This window comes from Austrofundulus limnaeus, unplaced genomic scaffold, assembly GCF_001266775.1.
Source record: "Austrofundulus limnaeus strain Quisiro unplaced genomic scaffold, Austrofundulus_limnaeus-1.0 Scaffold53, whole genome shotgun sequence".
In the NCBI taxonomy this organism is placed as follows: domain Eukaryota; kingdom Metazoa; phylum Chordata; class Actinopteri; order Cyprinodontiformes; family Rivulidae; genus Austrofundulus; species Austrofundulus limnaeus.
This window is the reverse complement of record NW_013952455.1, coordinates 1,850,417-1,865,366: the sequence shown is the minus strand read 5'-3', so window position 1 is coordinate 1,865,366 and position 14,950 is coordinate 1,850,417. Positions and strand designations below refer to the sequence as shown.

Genomic DNA, 14,950 nt, shown 5'->3' with positions numbered 1-14,950 from the left:
GTAATTATGTTAATCTCCTCTCGCGTGCACGAGCAGCTGGATAGAACAGGTGGAAATTACGCAGCTCATTTACACACTTTTCCTGTAGATAGAAGAGTTTGCTGAATCTGACGTGACATGTTCGTACGAACCCTTTGTACGAACAAAAGTAAGAGAAATTTAGGAGAAGAATACGAACACGTTCTTGCATGAGGCCCAATGAGCTTCTGCCTGCTGAACTTATCAGCTGCTGCTCTGCTGCGTGTGCATCTTCATCATCAGAGCAGAAGCCGACTTTACATTAGCAAGATGGATTTATGACTGAACGAACGTCCACATCTTTTTTTTTAAATAATCTCTGTGGGTAACAATACACAAAAAACGTTTTTTTCTCAGATAACTGGGTGTGAAAAACTACAGTTGTTAAAGCTTCGCTCTGCATGACGTGCAGCGGGAGTAGAGAGGAGGGTAGAGGGAGGAAATGATCCTGCGACACCACATAACTTTTCCACAGCGGGAGGAGGAAATTATGAGGATTTATTTTCTTTATACACGTTTTAAAACGCTATAATTTCTTCATTATATTTCAAACTCCTGCTCAGTTGTCTCTGCACTCACAGCCATGCTGACACAGGTGCGATGACGTAATGACAATAGGACGGTAGAAGGTAAATTTCTACCGTAGGCCAACTTCATTCCGTTTCTACCTTCTACCGCATATACCGCACAGCCCTAGCTGCATGATTCCATTAGGTAAAGTTATTAGACAGCACAAGATTTATTGTAATGCTGATGATACTAAATTATATTTATCCATTAAACTATTGGATCCAACCAGTTGCTTAGATTACAAGCATGTCTTAAAGACATAAAAACCTGGACGACTTAATTTTCTGCTTCTGAACTTGAGATCATTTTTCTCCAATTCTAGCTTCTCTCCACTGTCAAATTCACAGTAGATTTTGGGTGAATATTTTTGTACAATGTCCTGAGACAACTTATGTTGTATATTGGCATTATATAAGTAAACTGAATTAAGTAAACTTTAACGATTTATAGCTTGAGACTTTAATGCTTACATATTTGTTCTCAAACTTCCTGGCCAGCTCTTCGACCTCCCGTCTCTCCTTTTCATCATCAGCAAAGGGGTCGCTGGGGTCCAGAGGAGGAGCTAGACCTTTAGGTACTGTGGCTCCTGGAAGCTTTACCTGAAGACAAAATTAAAAAAACAAACACAAAAAGCAGAAAATTGTTATTATTTTTGACCCTGATAGAACAATTAATCTCATAAAGATGTGAAATTCATCTTTCAGTTACGCTGATGACACTCACAAATATGCTGAGGTGTGCATCATCAGTGTGGCCCCTACACTGAATCACAATTTCTTCTAACTAGCAGTCTGGACTACTGTAGCCCTCTCCTTCTGGTCTTCAAAGCAGAGGTTCTAAAACTGAGGTCCCTGGACCCCCAGGGGTCCGCGAGAGGTATCTTGGGGGTCCTCAAAAAATTTTACTAAAATGTTAATTTGGTTTTTATTTTTAAAAATACATGGAGAACAATGAACTAAAAAAACAAACATAATAAACTTAGAAATATATATATTCCCATGGCATTTAGGGGTTGAAATGACAATAAATTATCTTTTAAAACAGCATGGGGTTTATGAGGGGGTCCCTGGAATTTTTTTCGCTCTTGTAAGGGGTGCCCAGAGCCAAATGGCTTGAGAACCCCTGTTCTAAAGACAATAAATCAAATAAATGGACTGAAAATCCATATGTTCAGTCTGGATTTTACATAAGATAATTTCAATACATAGGACACATAGGGTTTTTAGGAAACATAGGGTTTTTTGTTGTTGTTTTTGTGAAATGCATTTGACTTGTACGAAAGGTGCTACAGAAATAAAGCTTGATTGACTGATAAGTCTGGTTAACTCTGGAGAGGCAAGCATTTGTTTGTATCCTCAATGGTCAGGGTGCAAAGAGATAAACCTGTCAAAACTACAAAGTGGTGAAAGCATTAACCCAAAGGTGTGCCAATCAGGAGAGACATGCAAACATTTGAGTGTTGGTGGTCTGACACCAAAAAAGGGCAGTTTCGAGCCTTTTCCAGTAGCATCTCTACAGCACGGTTCGACTTGGCTGAACTCTGTTCAACACGGTTCAGGTAGTTTTCCATTACACAACAGCTCTAGTGGGTGGGTTCATCGTAAAGTTGAGCAGTCCCAGAGTCCAAAAATTGATGCCACACGCCTTTCCAGCTTGTGGCAGTTCTGCTCCATTAAGCTACTTCACAGCCACCATTAAACACAGTAGAAGAAGACCCCAAAATATACACAACACAACAATGGAGGACATGATGGTGTTGTTAGTGCAAACGGCGGACCAATCTGTTGTAAGGGTAGCTCATGACACAATCAGTGACTGACAGTCTTCTGACGTCATGTTTTCAGGCCAGCTCTGTACACTTGCAACCACAGCGAAGTAAGTTTTAAAAATGTGTCTGGTTCCATGAATGAAAACTTGCTAATGGAAAAGTCTTGGAACCATGGAGAGCCAAGTCAAACTGTGTTGCAGAGGCGATAGTGGAAAAGAGGCACAAGTGATTCTGTTTAAACCAATAAATTGTCAGAAAAACATTTCAGAAAATTCTTCTGTTCAATTACAGATCGCACTGTATGGAATTACAAATGTTTAAGTTGTGTAATGTTTAGACAGTTTAACTCAAATGTCCTGCGTGATGAGTGCCAGAGAAAAAACTCATCACTGCACCACTTCAACAATAAAATAGGCTTAAATATTCTAATCAGGCAACTGCCATACAAATACAAAACCTTAAACAATTTCTAGAACTAAGTCACCTCGAGAGTTAAAAGTTTAACAATACATTTATATATTTAACCAATCAAATCCCATTGAAGGCAACCACTACTATACATGTTTTGGTTTGTGACCGGAGCACCCAGAGAAAACAACATGCAAACTCCACACAGTAAGACCCCAGGTCTGAACTAGGGATCGAACCCAGGACCTGCTGTGAGACATCTGTGCTAACCGGTGATCCATCGTGCTGCCTCATAAACACATTATCTGAAAGAAAGGCAACAGTGCTCAACTCTTATTCAGACCCAAAGAGGTGGATTAATAATGTTAGTGGCTGCATTAATCTGTGTTAAAGCTACTCCTGAGATGCTCTTGGACTTTTTAAATTAGGTAACAGTGGTTCAGAGAAGGCCAAAAAGGTGACCTTCCTTTCAGGAGACAACCATGAAGGTGGTCGTCGCTGTTTGAGGCGTGCAGCTCGTGTCACAACATTTAGGAGCTTACAGGAAGCTTTGGTCAAGAACAATGATTCATTTAAACATCTGGAAAGATGGAAGTGAAGAACATCCAACTATCTCAAACACTGCAAGACCTCAAAACTGGATAACACGTGACTTTAAAACTAATAATTCAAACATTAATAGAAATGATTACGTCGTGATTTTGTTGCTGCTGTGATTTGTTTTCTATGCACTAAGTCAAATAAAGCAATGATTAAAACGAGCCTTTTTCATGTGTTTTCTTGGTGCACACATCTTGCAACATTATCCTAAAACTACAGCTACTGTAAAGATTCAGGTTAGGTTTTTAACTCAATAAATCAACTGTTTGGAAACTTTAAGAGTAAAAACTGCTCAGACTAGTGAGCGTTTAGAAAGCAGTCAGTGCAGCTTCCTGTATCATAGCAAGGTTAGCCCCCCTCCTTTGTTAACACGGTGCCTACAACAGTCATGTCTGCGGTCTCCTCTGACCTGAGATGATGATGAAGAAGAAGTAGTAGAAGTTTTTGTTGTCTGGACCAGCTCGCTGTAATTGAACTCTGACGACCCTCGGTCATTCGGCTCGGTCAGCGTGAGCCTCAGCCGGACGGTGGGCTTCTCCTCCCCGGTGTTGTTGGCGTCGCCTTCCTTCCCGAACAGCCCTCCTCCGCCACCCCCTAATCCGCCAACCGCCGCGGCACCTCCACCTCCATCTTTCCCGAAAGTGATGTCGACGGCCTCGTCCTCGCGGCGGCGCTTCTTTCCGGGCTCCGGGGTCTGCGGCGAGCTGCCTAAGGAGGAGATGGTGACGAAGGGCACTTTCCTCGGCTCTGCCATTTGAGCGGCGCTCCTGTGAGCGGCAGCTGCTCGGAAATAAATCGACAGCTAGCTCGTTGCTCTGCTAGTTAGCTCGCTTAGAATGAGTCCTGCAGGCAACACAACGGCTTCTATCTCCTCGCGACCCGTTTTAATCCATATAGTACAATTTCTGCCACTGGCCCCGTCACCTACGAGGTTCTAAAAGGTTAGAAAATTCCAGTTTTGCGTCTTTTCATAAACATTTGTGTTTAGCTACCGTAAGGAGAATTTTGAAGTAGCCATCTTGATCATTATTATCATTATTCAGAGGCTGGGCGTAAGAAAAGAAAGCAAGAAACCAGAGGAAGAGGAACCGCGTTTGTCCAATGGCAGCGCTAAAACACGCCCACCTGACAGATAAGCGCGAATGTGGACGAGATAAGACCTCTGCGCATGCGCGAGATTTGGTGTTGTACCATAAAAAGTATCCCTGCTGACGAAGGGACTCGTAAAACAGGAAGCTCTACGAAACACTGATTGAAACTGCATGAATCAATTTGTCTACTGTAGTACGAAGCGCAAATAAAATCCGTTTGTTATGGAATAAAAGCGAGAAAGGTAACCGGAGGAGAGTTTCTAAGTAACAACCGAGAAATAAATATTTTCCATTACTTTTTATTTATTCGTTTGCATGTGTACGAAGTGCTTTTTCATGCATGGTAGGCCAAACACTTGCCAGATATGATCACCACCGAAACCCTTTGTAAATAATTGATCGTTGCAATCAGTATTTTAAGTAATTTGAAATGGAACTCATATTGTAGGTTAAAAAAATCTATATGGCTGAAACATTGTTTGATTATAAAAGGCAGGAATTGTTTTGTCAACCAGTGTTTTTCATAAAAGGCATTGTATATTTGCATATCATAATGAATTACTTGTAGCCTGAAAAGGTTTAAATACGAATTAATTAAATTGTCACTTTTGACGTTGAGGCAATTTGTAAAAGAAACTTTGAAAACAGGCGACTTGGAGCGAGGTTCTTGTAACGGAGAAGTCTTTCATTGAAAGGATTTTTTTTTGTTTGTTTGTTTGTTTGTTTTTGCACATCTGCCCCGAGTGTCCTTTAGTTTTCACAATCATACTTGTTTTGACGTTTCTTAAGTAAAAAAAAAATAGTAAAATAGTAGTGTTAGAAGGCAGGTCAATATATGCAATTGTGTATTTTTTTAGGACACAGAAACCATTTGTTAGAAGGCTGCATTCAGAAAAAACAGTCTTTCCCACCTGTGGATAAAAATTTAGCTACATAAATGCCTTGCTATTTATATTTTCAATTATTCAGAAAATCCTGGTGCAGTTACATTCCTAGGCCAGTTAGTCATGTTTTTACTCCACATTTATATTGCAGTCTCATTTCAGATATTCTTTTTTAAAATCAACACACAATGTGTTAATATGGGCAAGAAAGTAAAATCCACAAAAATTATAATGAATTGTGTGCTTATGAAATAGATATTGAAGCATTTAAGAACTATTTAGCGGGCAGATTTTTATCAGCATAATTTTGTTCGCAGATTGTTTTATGGCTCCTTTTGGTTTAAACTAAGTTTAGCCTCTGAATATTATAGAAAATCTTAGATGTATTAATCACTCTATAGCTTGATTGCATTAGGTTATTTTCATTTGTTTCAAAGACTAAAAGGTAAATTTATTATGATATAACTTAAGTCAAAGTTTTTACCTGTGCATGTCTTTTTCTTCAAGGCTAATTAAATAACGCATTCAGCGTTGCTTTTTGTAGTGCACATCTTTTAATAAAAGACCAATGCTAAAGAATACTGGTTTTCCTGGTCTGAATTAAACTGTACTATACTACACTGTACTCCCCACCCACATCTTACCATACAATGCTTCCATTTTTCATACCCATTAAACTTGTTTTTAGAAACAATTTAAATTTGTAACCCATCACATCAAAATGAGGATCAGGTCTAAACGTGGTATGTGGAGAAATAGGAAGTAGTGTTTTGAGAACACTTCCAAAAAATTTGAGATTTCCCCTGTGAGTTGGCAAAGTTTGTTTCTTTCCAGCTTGGAAATCTCAATATTTAAATACTGAGATTTCTTCATAAGGAAATGAAACATTACTCAAAAAATAACGTAAAATTAGGTATCCGGACCAAATAATGTATTATCATAACCAACAAGATAAATTAAGTCATATCTCTGGCTAAGCTTGTAATATCAGAATGAGCCAAGTATCAAAATGTAGCTTTTCAAGCCAGGAATCTGAAAATGTCGTCATTTTGACCAAATTTGACTTAATCCTCATTTCGATACGATGGGTCACATTTAACCGGTTCATATCTATATTAAGATTGTCCAAAGACTAAATCATTCATTAATGTTTGACATCTTGCAGGAGTTTCAGGATGTTTTGGATCTGAACAGGTCAAGTATCCTTATTGCATCACTTGATTACAATGCAAATGTTTATATTTACAATTAACCCAAATAAGACATTTAATAAAAACAAGTTAAAGTTTAAAACACATTTATTGTTGCCATGGTCAGTGGTTTAAGACCAGTCAGAAGTAGCACCACCCCAGTCAGAAGCCTGAGCAGTGGGAGCAGTGGACCAGTCATCCGTGGCAGGCTGAGTGCTCCAGTCCTCCGCCGCTATAAAAAATAAAATAAAATGTGAGTCGAGAGGCAAACAGAAACCATTTAACACATCCAGATGAGTTTATGCACAAACTCACCAGTATAGACTTCCCCAGTCTTAACAGGTGCAGCAGCTGTAACAAAATTTCAAAGATACAGTATTAAAGTAAAATGACAAATTAAAAAAAACAAACAGACCTTAAATTGGTCTTACCTGCAGGGAACTGCTGGATGGGCACAGACGGCACAGCAACACCCTCAGACCAGTCGGCCACCTCAGGCTGAGTAAACTCAGCTGGAGGCGCGCTCCATTCACCCTGGAACTCCTCCTTTACAACAGCCTTCTCTGCTGCGGCCTGCTCCTCCTTCTCAATCTGTAACAAAACGCACACCAGGTCAAAACAGATTAACTACAGAAACATCAACCAAGAAGGCACTTCTTACCTCTTCAGGGTCCCTGTAGAAGTACAAGTCAGGCATGACTTCCCATGGGTGCTCCCTGGAGATGGTTCCCCTCATCCTGAGAACCTCTCTTGCCAACATCCACCACATCAGACCCACAGAGTGGTGACCCTGAAACAAAAAAAAATACAGCTTCAAGGTCTAAACAGCTAACAAGGTGAATGTTATATGATCTTAAATTCAAAAACATTTAGGTATTTGGTTAGCCTCACCTTGTTGTTGCAAGGAATGGCAATGTCCACGTATCTCAGCGGGGAGTCAGTGTTGCACAGGGCGATGGTGGGGATGTTGACATATGAAGCCTCTGTCAGTGGCTGATGGTCAGCCCGGGGATCAGTCACAATCAGGAGGCGGGGCTCCCTGAAAGCAGCCTGGATCTGATTGGTAAAGGTGCCGGGGGTGAAGCGACCATGGAAGGTGGTAGAACCGGTGGCAGAGGCAAACTTCAGCACTGCCCTCTGCAGTGACGAGAGAACAAGTTAACACTCAATGCATCCTCAAGCTGAATCCCTTTCTACAGAAACCAGTTGTGGCTCAGGTCACTATCAAACCCCAGTCATAGGACAGGTGTCCTCATGGTGTTAGCGAAACCCCGGCCAGGTTACTCTGGCACACGTCCGACACCAAAACACCCACATGAAAGTGCCTGGCTTTAATAGTGTGCTTCATTTGTCTGCAAGTGATTACTGAGGACTGAACCTTAAATTATGTTTCAGTCTACCCATTAAAAAGGCTTCTTAAGTGTGAAAATGTGGTTTTAAGTTTAATTCCTAAACTGTATGAAAGGAAACAAGTTTTACCCTTGTACCTGTCCAGTGTTCCTGGAGGAGATGACGCACACATCAGCTGGGTTCTCAATAGCAACTATTGCTCTCGCTGCCAGAAGCAGCTTCTCCCAGGTTTTCTTCAGATTAATAATATAAACACCTGGTGAACAGAAGAGAACAGATTCAGTCCAGTCTGAATCAGCCATTGCTACTGCCACGCTTTCCTCCCTTCACTTACCGTCACTTTTTCTCTTGTAGACATACTGCTCCATCTGGAAGTCCAGGTTGGTGCCTCCCAGGTGGGTTCCTGCAGCCAGGAACTTCAGCACATCCTCCTCCTTCATCTGAAGGACATCCAGACCTCCGGACATCGTGACCACTTTCCCTGCGTTACGACTTAAATGGGAGAGCTGGGACAGAATCAAAGGGTTAGGAGGATTGGGATTAGACTTGTTTTGACAAAGTGCACAAAAAACAAAACAAAAAAATAAACAAGTATGAACACATGAAAATGAACTGAATTTTAGTTTAGTCGTGGTCTCGGTAATAACTACAAAACCATGCTAATGCACAAGCGTGAGAGATTATCCTTTAAGTTTCCACGTGTTTATAAATAAAATAAGTACAAAATTAAAGTTTTATCTGCAGTTTATTATCCAGCTGCGTTTCCAGGTAAATTTTAAGTCCTCTTAAAACCGGTTTCCACCTCTGCTGCTGCTACCCGGTAAAATAGGCCCACAAAAGCGCAACTGCATTCAGAGAATGCAGAGTTGCCTATACTATTATTATTATTTGCTGGTATTTGTTAGGGACCTAAAATGAGCAATGCTGATACTAAATGCTTTCTTCTGTATCAGAAAATAAGTTAGGCGGTAAAGACGAGCGCGTGTTCACGGCTAACTCGTTAGCTGCTAACTTTAGCATTTTGGACAACTTGGAAATAAAAGACGTTTAAGTGCGAACAAGTGATACTTTCTCGGCCCTGCTGCTGCTCAACGAATCAGCCCATCTTTACATTGAGTCTGAGGTCTTATTTAACTGTCTTTAAAGGCAAAAACAATTGAATTAAAAACTCACCACGAGACAACGCCGTATGGAAGTCTGAGCACACGGTGGAAAAGGGCGAACGGAGGAAATGACGTCAAATTTATATCAAATTYCTGAGTGTGTGATTGGTCCGTTTTGTTGTGAACGGTGCACTTTTAAGCTTTGTCCTGTAGATGGCGATGTTATGCCTTGTTGCTGCAAAGACTGTAGAGGTTACCAGTGGACAGCCTGTGRTCGGATGAATATCCCATATTAAGACAATGGAGATGGAAAGACCATATTAAGACAATGCTGAGACGCTGACTTCTCGGTGAAAGACTTGACCTGTGTTGAAACTATATTTACTGGAGATAAACTGTTCCAGGCTAAGGGATCACAATATGTACACAAGGATACAGGGAATTGAGAAATTATTTATTGGAACGTGTCATGAGAGCACAAAAATGTTGCCCAGTATATTGTAATCCTGTAAGGAAAATAAGAAATAAAGCAAATGAAAAGAGCTTGTGATCCTCATGTTTTGACACTAAATCAGACATGCAAAGATATCAAGAACAAAGAGAAGGAAAATGTTAATTTAGGTGTTGTTCTCTTGGTAAATAAATTAGAAGAGGGTCATCTGGCAATAATACATAACTTTCCATAAAAATCACAAGTTTGAATGATTTCCCCTGATTTACGTCATGAATCTCCAACAAATGCCAGAGATATGAATTCTACAGATCCAAAACATCCGGACTTTTACGACGTTAAAGTTCCGCAAACACAACATGTGTGTGTAATTAGTTGTGTTAACCTGAGCCCTACAACCTGATGTTCTTTTTTGCCATTTGATGTCATGTCACCACACCCCCAGCACTGCTTATCTCCTGCTGTGATAAGTTTTTGGCCCTCATGCTCTCTYAGGACTTCGCAACATGCTGAGCATAGTGCCTCAGGCTGTTTTACACCACATACTGAGCCTGTAAAAAATAATTCTCACACAACTTTATGGTTTTATGTCTTTATTAATTAATGAAAGGAAGGAGTCGCAATGCAACTGCCAGACTGAGCACAAGTTTAGGGAATAAAAAACTTCTAATCACTGCCTTCAGATACTGAAATGGGAACTCAAGGGGTTTAAGCTTAATTTTGACGTTTGCTTGACCAGAAATTTAGTGTCATGAGAAGTCCCAGCAGCAGGTCAGAGGTCAGACAGAAGAGTAATGATTGGTTTATTTGAGTAGTTTAGATTATAGAGCTTCAAGAAATGTCTCCTATCCACACAAGGTCAAAAATTTACACACACATACCTGAACCTTTGGATATGTGATGCTCAACCCTGGTCCTTGAGGGCTACTAACCTGCACGTTTCAGTGTCTCTGCTCTTCAAGTTCTGCAGAAACCTGTCAATCAGGTGTGTCAAAGCAGAGCAATGTGCAAGAGGTCCCCCAAGGACCAGGATAGGAGACTCCTGTTCTATTTGGTCTCAACTTGACAAGTTTAAGCATTATTAACTCAGTAGTGATCGTGATTGACTGCAGCTGGCAGTTTATCTGCATAAAACAAGATTTCATTTGGCAGCAGTTGCTGAATTGATCAGTGCTCACCTGACTGAAAAGTGAAGCTGCACACATGGACAAGTCACCTTCTGGAGAAAAGTTTGGTGGKCAGATGAGACAAAGACTGAGCAATTTGGACTCGATGACAAGAAGAATGAGGATTTAAAACCTAACACACTGAACTAACTGTCAAGCACGGTGGTGGTAGCATCATACTGTGGGGTATACCTCCAAATTCCTCAACAACAACAAATAATCAACAGCTAGACTGAAACTTGGACATAACTGGATGTTCCAACAGGACAATTCTACACACAGCTCTCTGATTGGATCAGTCGGGCTGATGCTGGCAAGTCCTGGTTTGGACTTTCTAAACCTCGACTTGAACTCAACTGAAAATTTTGTTGCGTAAATGTTGGGTCTGTGCCAGAAAAATCAACAATCTGATATGAACTCCATCACCACTGCCAAGAAGAGTCAAACACCAGCCAGCATTGTGCCTGAAATGTTAGCAGATACAAACAGCCTGTGTTACAGGTGCAACTTGCTAAGAGACGTTTCACCAAATATTAAAGGGAGTTCAGACTAAATTTAAACTTCTTTATATAACTTTGTATAAAATGGAATTAGAAAAATATTTGTGAAAAAAACTAACAACAAAACAACTGACATTAAATACAAGCACTTATTTTCTTGGTTTACATTTTATGGCCAGGCCATTACACAAAAAATGAGGTAAGCACACAGGAATAACTCMAGTTTTATTTATTTGAATTGATTTTAATTTAATTTATTTATTTATTCACTAAACCAGAAAGTAACAACATGTTAGAGGAGAAAAAAGGAGGCGCTCCTTTTTTTCCGGAGAGACAAGCAAAACTTTCAAAAAAAATCAGCACAGATACAATTATTTATACATTCTCAGCAACCCTGAGAACTTCTCATCTAACAATTCAGATCCACACTTCTTCTGCTGAGAACAGGGGTAACTCTTAGAAAAGGTTTAACAGGGCATTTTTAAGAAAATCAAACTTTAAAAAGGAATAACAAACAAACATGATAAAACATTTACAGATCAGTTTAAATAAGACATTGTTTTACTAACTAAACTTTGATTCCTGTCCTGAGAGTTTGTCCAGGTTTTAAACGACTGCAGAGGTTAAAGGTCAGCTGTCTGAGGTGTATCTCCACATTATCTTTAAAGATAATAAATGGAACCACTTCATTGTTCTGCCTTGAAATGAGTCCCAGCAGTAAAACCTCGAGTCATGAAAAGTCAGACTGAGACTTTTGAACAGTGGAGTTGAAGCAGTTTTGTACAATCACTAATAAATGTGAAACATGTCTTCATTAAGCGAGCGTGTTAGTGTTATAAAGACACAGGAACAAAGGCGGACTCCTCCACATCTCATCCAGCAGACTGTTCAGGTCTATCGTGGTGTGTGAATGAAGAACTCGGTGCTTTCTGAGCTCTCCGCTCCTGTTAAAAGTTTCCAGACACTTAAAGCCTCCGACGCTCCTCAGATTAAAGCGGTTGCAGCACTTCCAGTTCCTGCCTGGCGCTTATTGAGCTCCTCGCTTGGACTTCATCTCTTCTTTCATTTGCAAACTTCTTAATCAACGCCACCCTTCAGGACTTGAGGCCAATGCGCTCCATCATCTGCTCGTACACGGTCCACGCCATGGCTGCCATCATGGTCCTCCTCAGAGAGCGAGGAACCGCTCCCCTGAAGAAGCCCTGGAGTCCGCGTTCCTTAATGGAGAAAACAAGAAGAAAAAGATGTGGTCAGAGTGTTTCTGACGTGATAAATCAGAGTGCAGGAGGAGCGAGACGGCTACCACATAGATGGATCTGATAGCTTCTGTGGTCCTCAGCTGTGGCTTCACTTGGACGTGWGTTTTGACGACGTCGGCAGGCTGCGTGATCACTGAAGCCAGAACACCAGCCAAGATGCCACAGCTGAAGTTAGCCAGCGGGGCCGAAGGAGAGGAGCTGATCTCTTCAAAGAGGACAAAAAAAAACCCTTTAAGTTTAAAGTGCATCAAACAAGTTGTCATCCATTATTGAGTGTTTTCTTCTACCTTGTGGCAACGAGGCTTTAGTCTGGCTGTAAAACATGACGTAGATTCCAGAGAAAGGAACATCTCTGAGGAGAGTGGCCATCAGACCAGAGAACAGAGCTGCAGGGCCTTCGGTCTGACACACACTGCGCAGAGCCCCACACACACTCACATAGCTGTACCTGCCACACTGCAACAGGACGAGGTGGGGTAGAGAAAAACACACTGAGCTCATGCTGCATACTGTACAGAGTTAAATAAAAAGTCAAGGCTGATTCAGTGTCACTGTTGTTTTCCTGCCTTTTTTTAGATTCCTCTTCCTTTTTAGCAATTTAACAACTTCTGCATACTTTCATTACTCCTTTATCAAATCGTGCAGCTCTTCGAGTACTTTGTTTTTTGTAAATTATACTATTATACTAAGAGTAACTCAAATTGCTGGAACAACAGAGTATTTTTTTWAAAAATGTAAGGAGCACAGGAATATCGCTCACTTCAAAACGTGTCTTGATGACCGTGATTGGCAGCATCACKACCCCCGCCACCGTCCGAGCTCCGCCCCCCAGCATCACGGCCTGCACCGCCCCTGGCCTGCGGTCCTGGAGGAAGTGTTGCTTCAGCGAATGGTAGGTGCTGAAGTAGATCCCCACTCCTGGGATGGTCCGAACAAAAGACTAGAGGAGCAGGGAGGGAGAGCACATTTTTAGTCACGTGTGTGTAAAGCAGGTTTTTTTTTCTAATGGGGTGGGAAATATAAATTGGTCTTGGTTATAAGCAGAGATTTGCCTACCGGGAAAACACCTTTCCAAAGTCCCACTAACGTCTCTGTCCGCACCACACTGAGGAGCACGGACATCATCCCCACTCTGCCTGAGCTGAAAACGTAACAAACAAACAATCAGCAAAGGAGAGGAGATAAGAGCTGATCAGTGTGTGATACAGAGTTTATCTCAGTTCAATTCATTGAGTTTTGGAAGAAAACAGGTACGATTCAATGCAGTGCAATCTAGTAAGAGGAAMAACTGTGCATGCGTCCACAGAAACTCACCCGGGCTGCATGCCGCTCTGCAGCGTCTGCAGGCGGGTCTTGACCAGGTCCAGAGGTTGGAACAGCAGAGTGGAGCAGGTCCCGCTGAGCGAGCCACACATGAAAGCTTTGATGGCCGGGTGAGCCTGAGGCGTGTGGGCRGCAAAACGAAGCATTACAAAACTGCCTGAACTCATCTTTTTTTTTATCTTGTTCTCAGTTTTGTAGCTCATTCATGAACAATCAACACTGTCCAGATGAYCAAGTAGCAAAGCCTAATGTATGGTGAACAAAAGGTGTCTTAAGAAACTCACCAGTAACGTCTCCATGGAGCTTCAAGGTGATGAGGACTAAATCACTAATTCTTGGGAGTCTCTTCCTTCTCTGCTGCGGTTCAGTTTGGAGGGCAGAGGAGCAGATCCAAACAGCTCTCCAGTGGCAGGCTTTATAGAAAGTGTCTGAGACGATGAGGAGGAGGAGGATGGGTGCAGAAGAGCTCTCTGCTGTCTGAAATCAGCAAACACAAGCAGCCAGTTAAACACGCAGGTCACCTGACCCACAGTGCCTTTCCCATTAGTGACCACCCAACACACAGCTACTCATTAACAAGTCATGATGCACCTGATCAGGATCACCAACATGGCTGCCCTCTTTCTACTTGAGAAATCAATGCACGTTGTGCTCATAAYGAATCGTTTACTCAAGTATTTTATTTTCCTCTAAAAAGCTTTAAGTTGGGTTAAACCCATTTGCTTTAAAACAAATATTAAGAATTCTAATTTCAATCTGTCACAAACATACAATTTTAACAAATTAAATGTATGAAACGGAAATATTTGACATTTTTGTACTCGTTTAACGTGATAAATCCTGTTGGCGAACTGATAAACCAGGGATAATACAAGTTAGATAAGTTAATGCATAAACGTGACATTTTTTAGTACATTTTCACGCGTTTGTTCTGTTGTCATACATTTATTAATTACCCAAAGTATGCATGTGGATTGATAGCTTTACCGTTGCTTGCTAGCAAAATTGTTAAACTTGTCAATGTATTAAAAATCTACCTGAAAGCCACAAGCAACTGAGGAACTAGAGACCGCACTGCAGCCAAATATTTAAAAAAAGGCAGTTTCCGCTTCGTCTCTTGACTCCGTCGAAATGGAGTATCGCTGTGTAAACCCTTCTTAAAGTCTTTAATAACCCGATAATAGACGCATTTAAAAAAAGGTCACGAAAGTCCTTGTATGTGGCAGAAAACAGTAGGAATTTTATCTAGTTAGAAATGAAATAACCGGC

The 14,950-nt window shown here is 41.0% G+C and overlaps 3 protein-coding genes across 4 annotated transcripts in view; all 3 read right to left on the bottom strand.

The window, feature by feature from the left end:
* LOC106517851 (ubinuclein-2) overlaps positions 1–5,653 on the bottom strand; it is a gene marked incomplete at its 3' end in the record, with an annotated part of 20,018 nt that extends 14,365 nt beyond the window's left edge. Inside the window, 2 exon segments of the mRNA XM_014008885.1 lie at positions 1,059–1,187; positions 3,774–5,653. Of these exon segments, the coding sequence (XP_013864339.1) occupies positions 1,059–1,187; positions 3,774–4,118 (474 nt within the window).
* Positions 5,654–6,619: 966 nt separating this feature from the next.
* On the bottom strand, positions 6,620–9,123 carry rpsa (ribosomal protein SA). The gene is made up of 8 exons (XM_014008886.1): positions 9,053–9,123; positions 8,214–8,385; positions 8,017–8,135; positions 7,421–7,666; positions 7,191–7,319; positions 6,961–7,120; positions 6,845–6,880; positions 6,620–6,761 (listed from the first exon to the last, which is right to left on the bottom strand). Exons 2-8 carry the CDS (start codon positions 8,344–8,346, stop codon positions 6,661–6,663), a joined length of 924 nt encoding a protein of 307 aa, XP_013864340.1. The 5' UTR covers positions 8,347–8,385; positions 9,053–9,123; the 3' UTR covers positions 6,620–6,660.
* A 2,184-nt stretch (positions 9,124–11,307) lies between these two features.
* Positions 11,308–14,831, bottom strand: slc25a38a (solute carrier family 25 member 38a). 2 transcript variants are annotated; one of them, XM_014008888.1, is made up of 8 exons: positions 14,719–14,826; positions 13,966–14,158; positions 13,673–13,797; positions 13,415–13,499; positions 13,119–13,298; positions 12,646–12,814; positions 12,403–12,563; positions 11,308–12,316 (listed from the first exon to the last, which is right to left on the bottom strand). In XM_014008888.1, the coding sequence occupies exons 2-8, from the start codon at positions 13,978–13,980 to the stop codon at positions 12,194–12,196; spliced, it is 858 nt and encodes a 285-aa protein (XP_013864342.1). In that variant the 5' UTR covers positions 13,981–14,158; positions 14,719–14,826; the 3' UTR covers positions 11,308–12,193. The 2 variants fall into 2 exon arrangements, with proteins under 2 accessions (XP_013864342.1, XP_013864341.1); XM_014008887.1 differs by having other exon boundaries at positions 11,308–12,563; positions 14,719–14,831.
* Between the last annotated feature and the right edge of the window lie 119 nt (positions 14,832–14,950).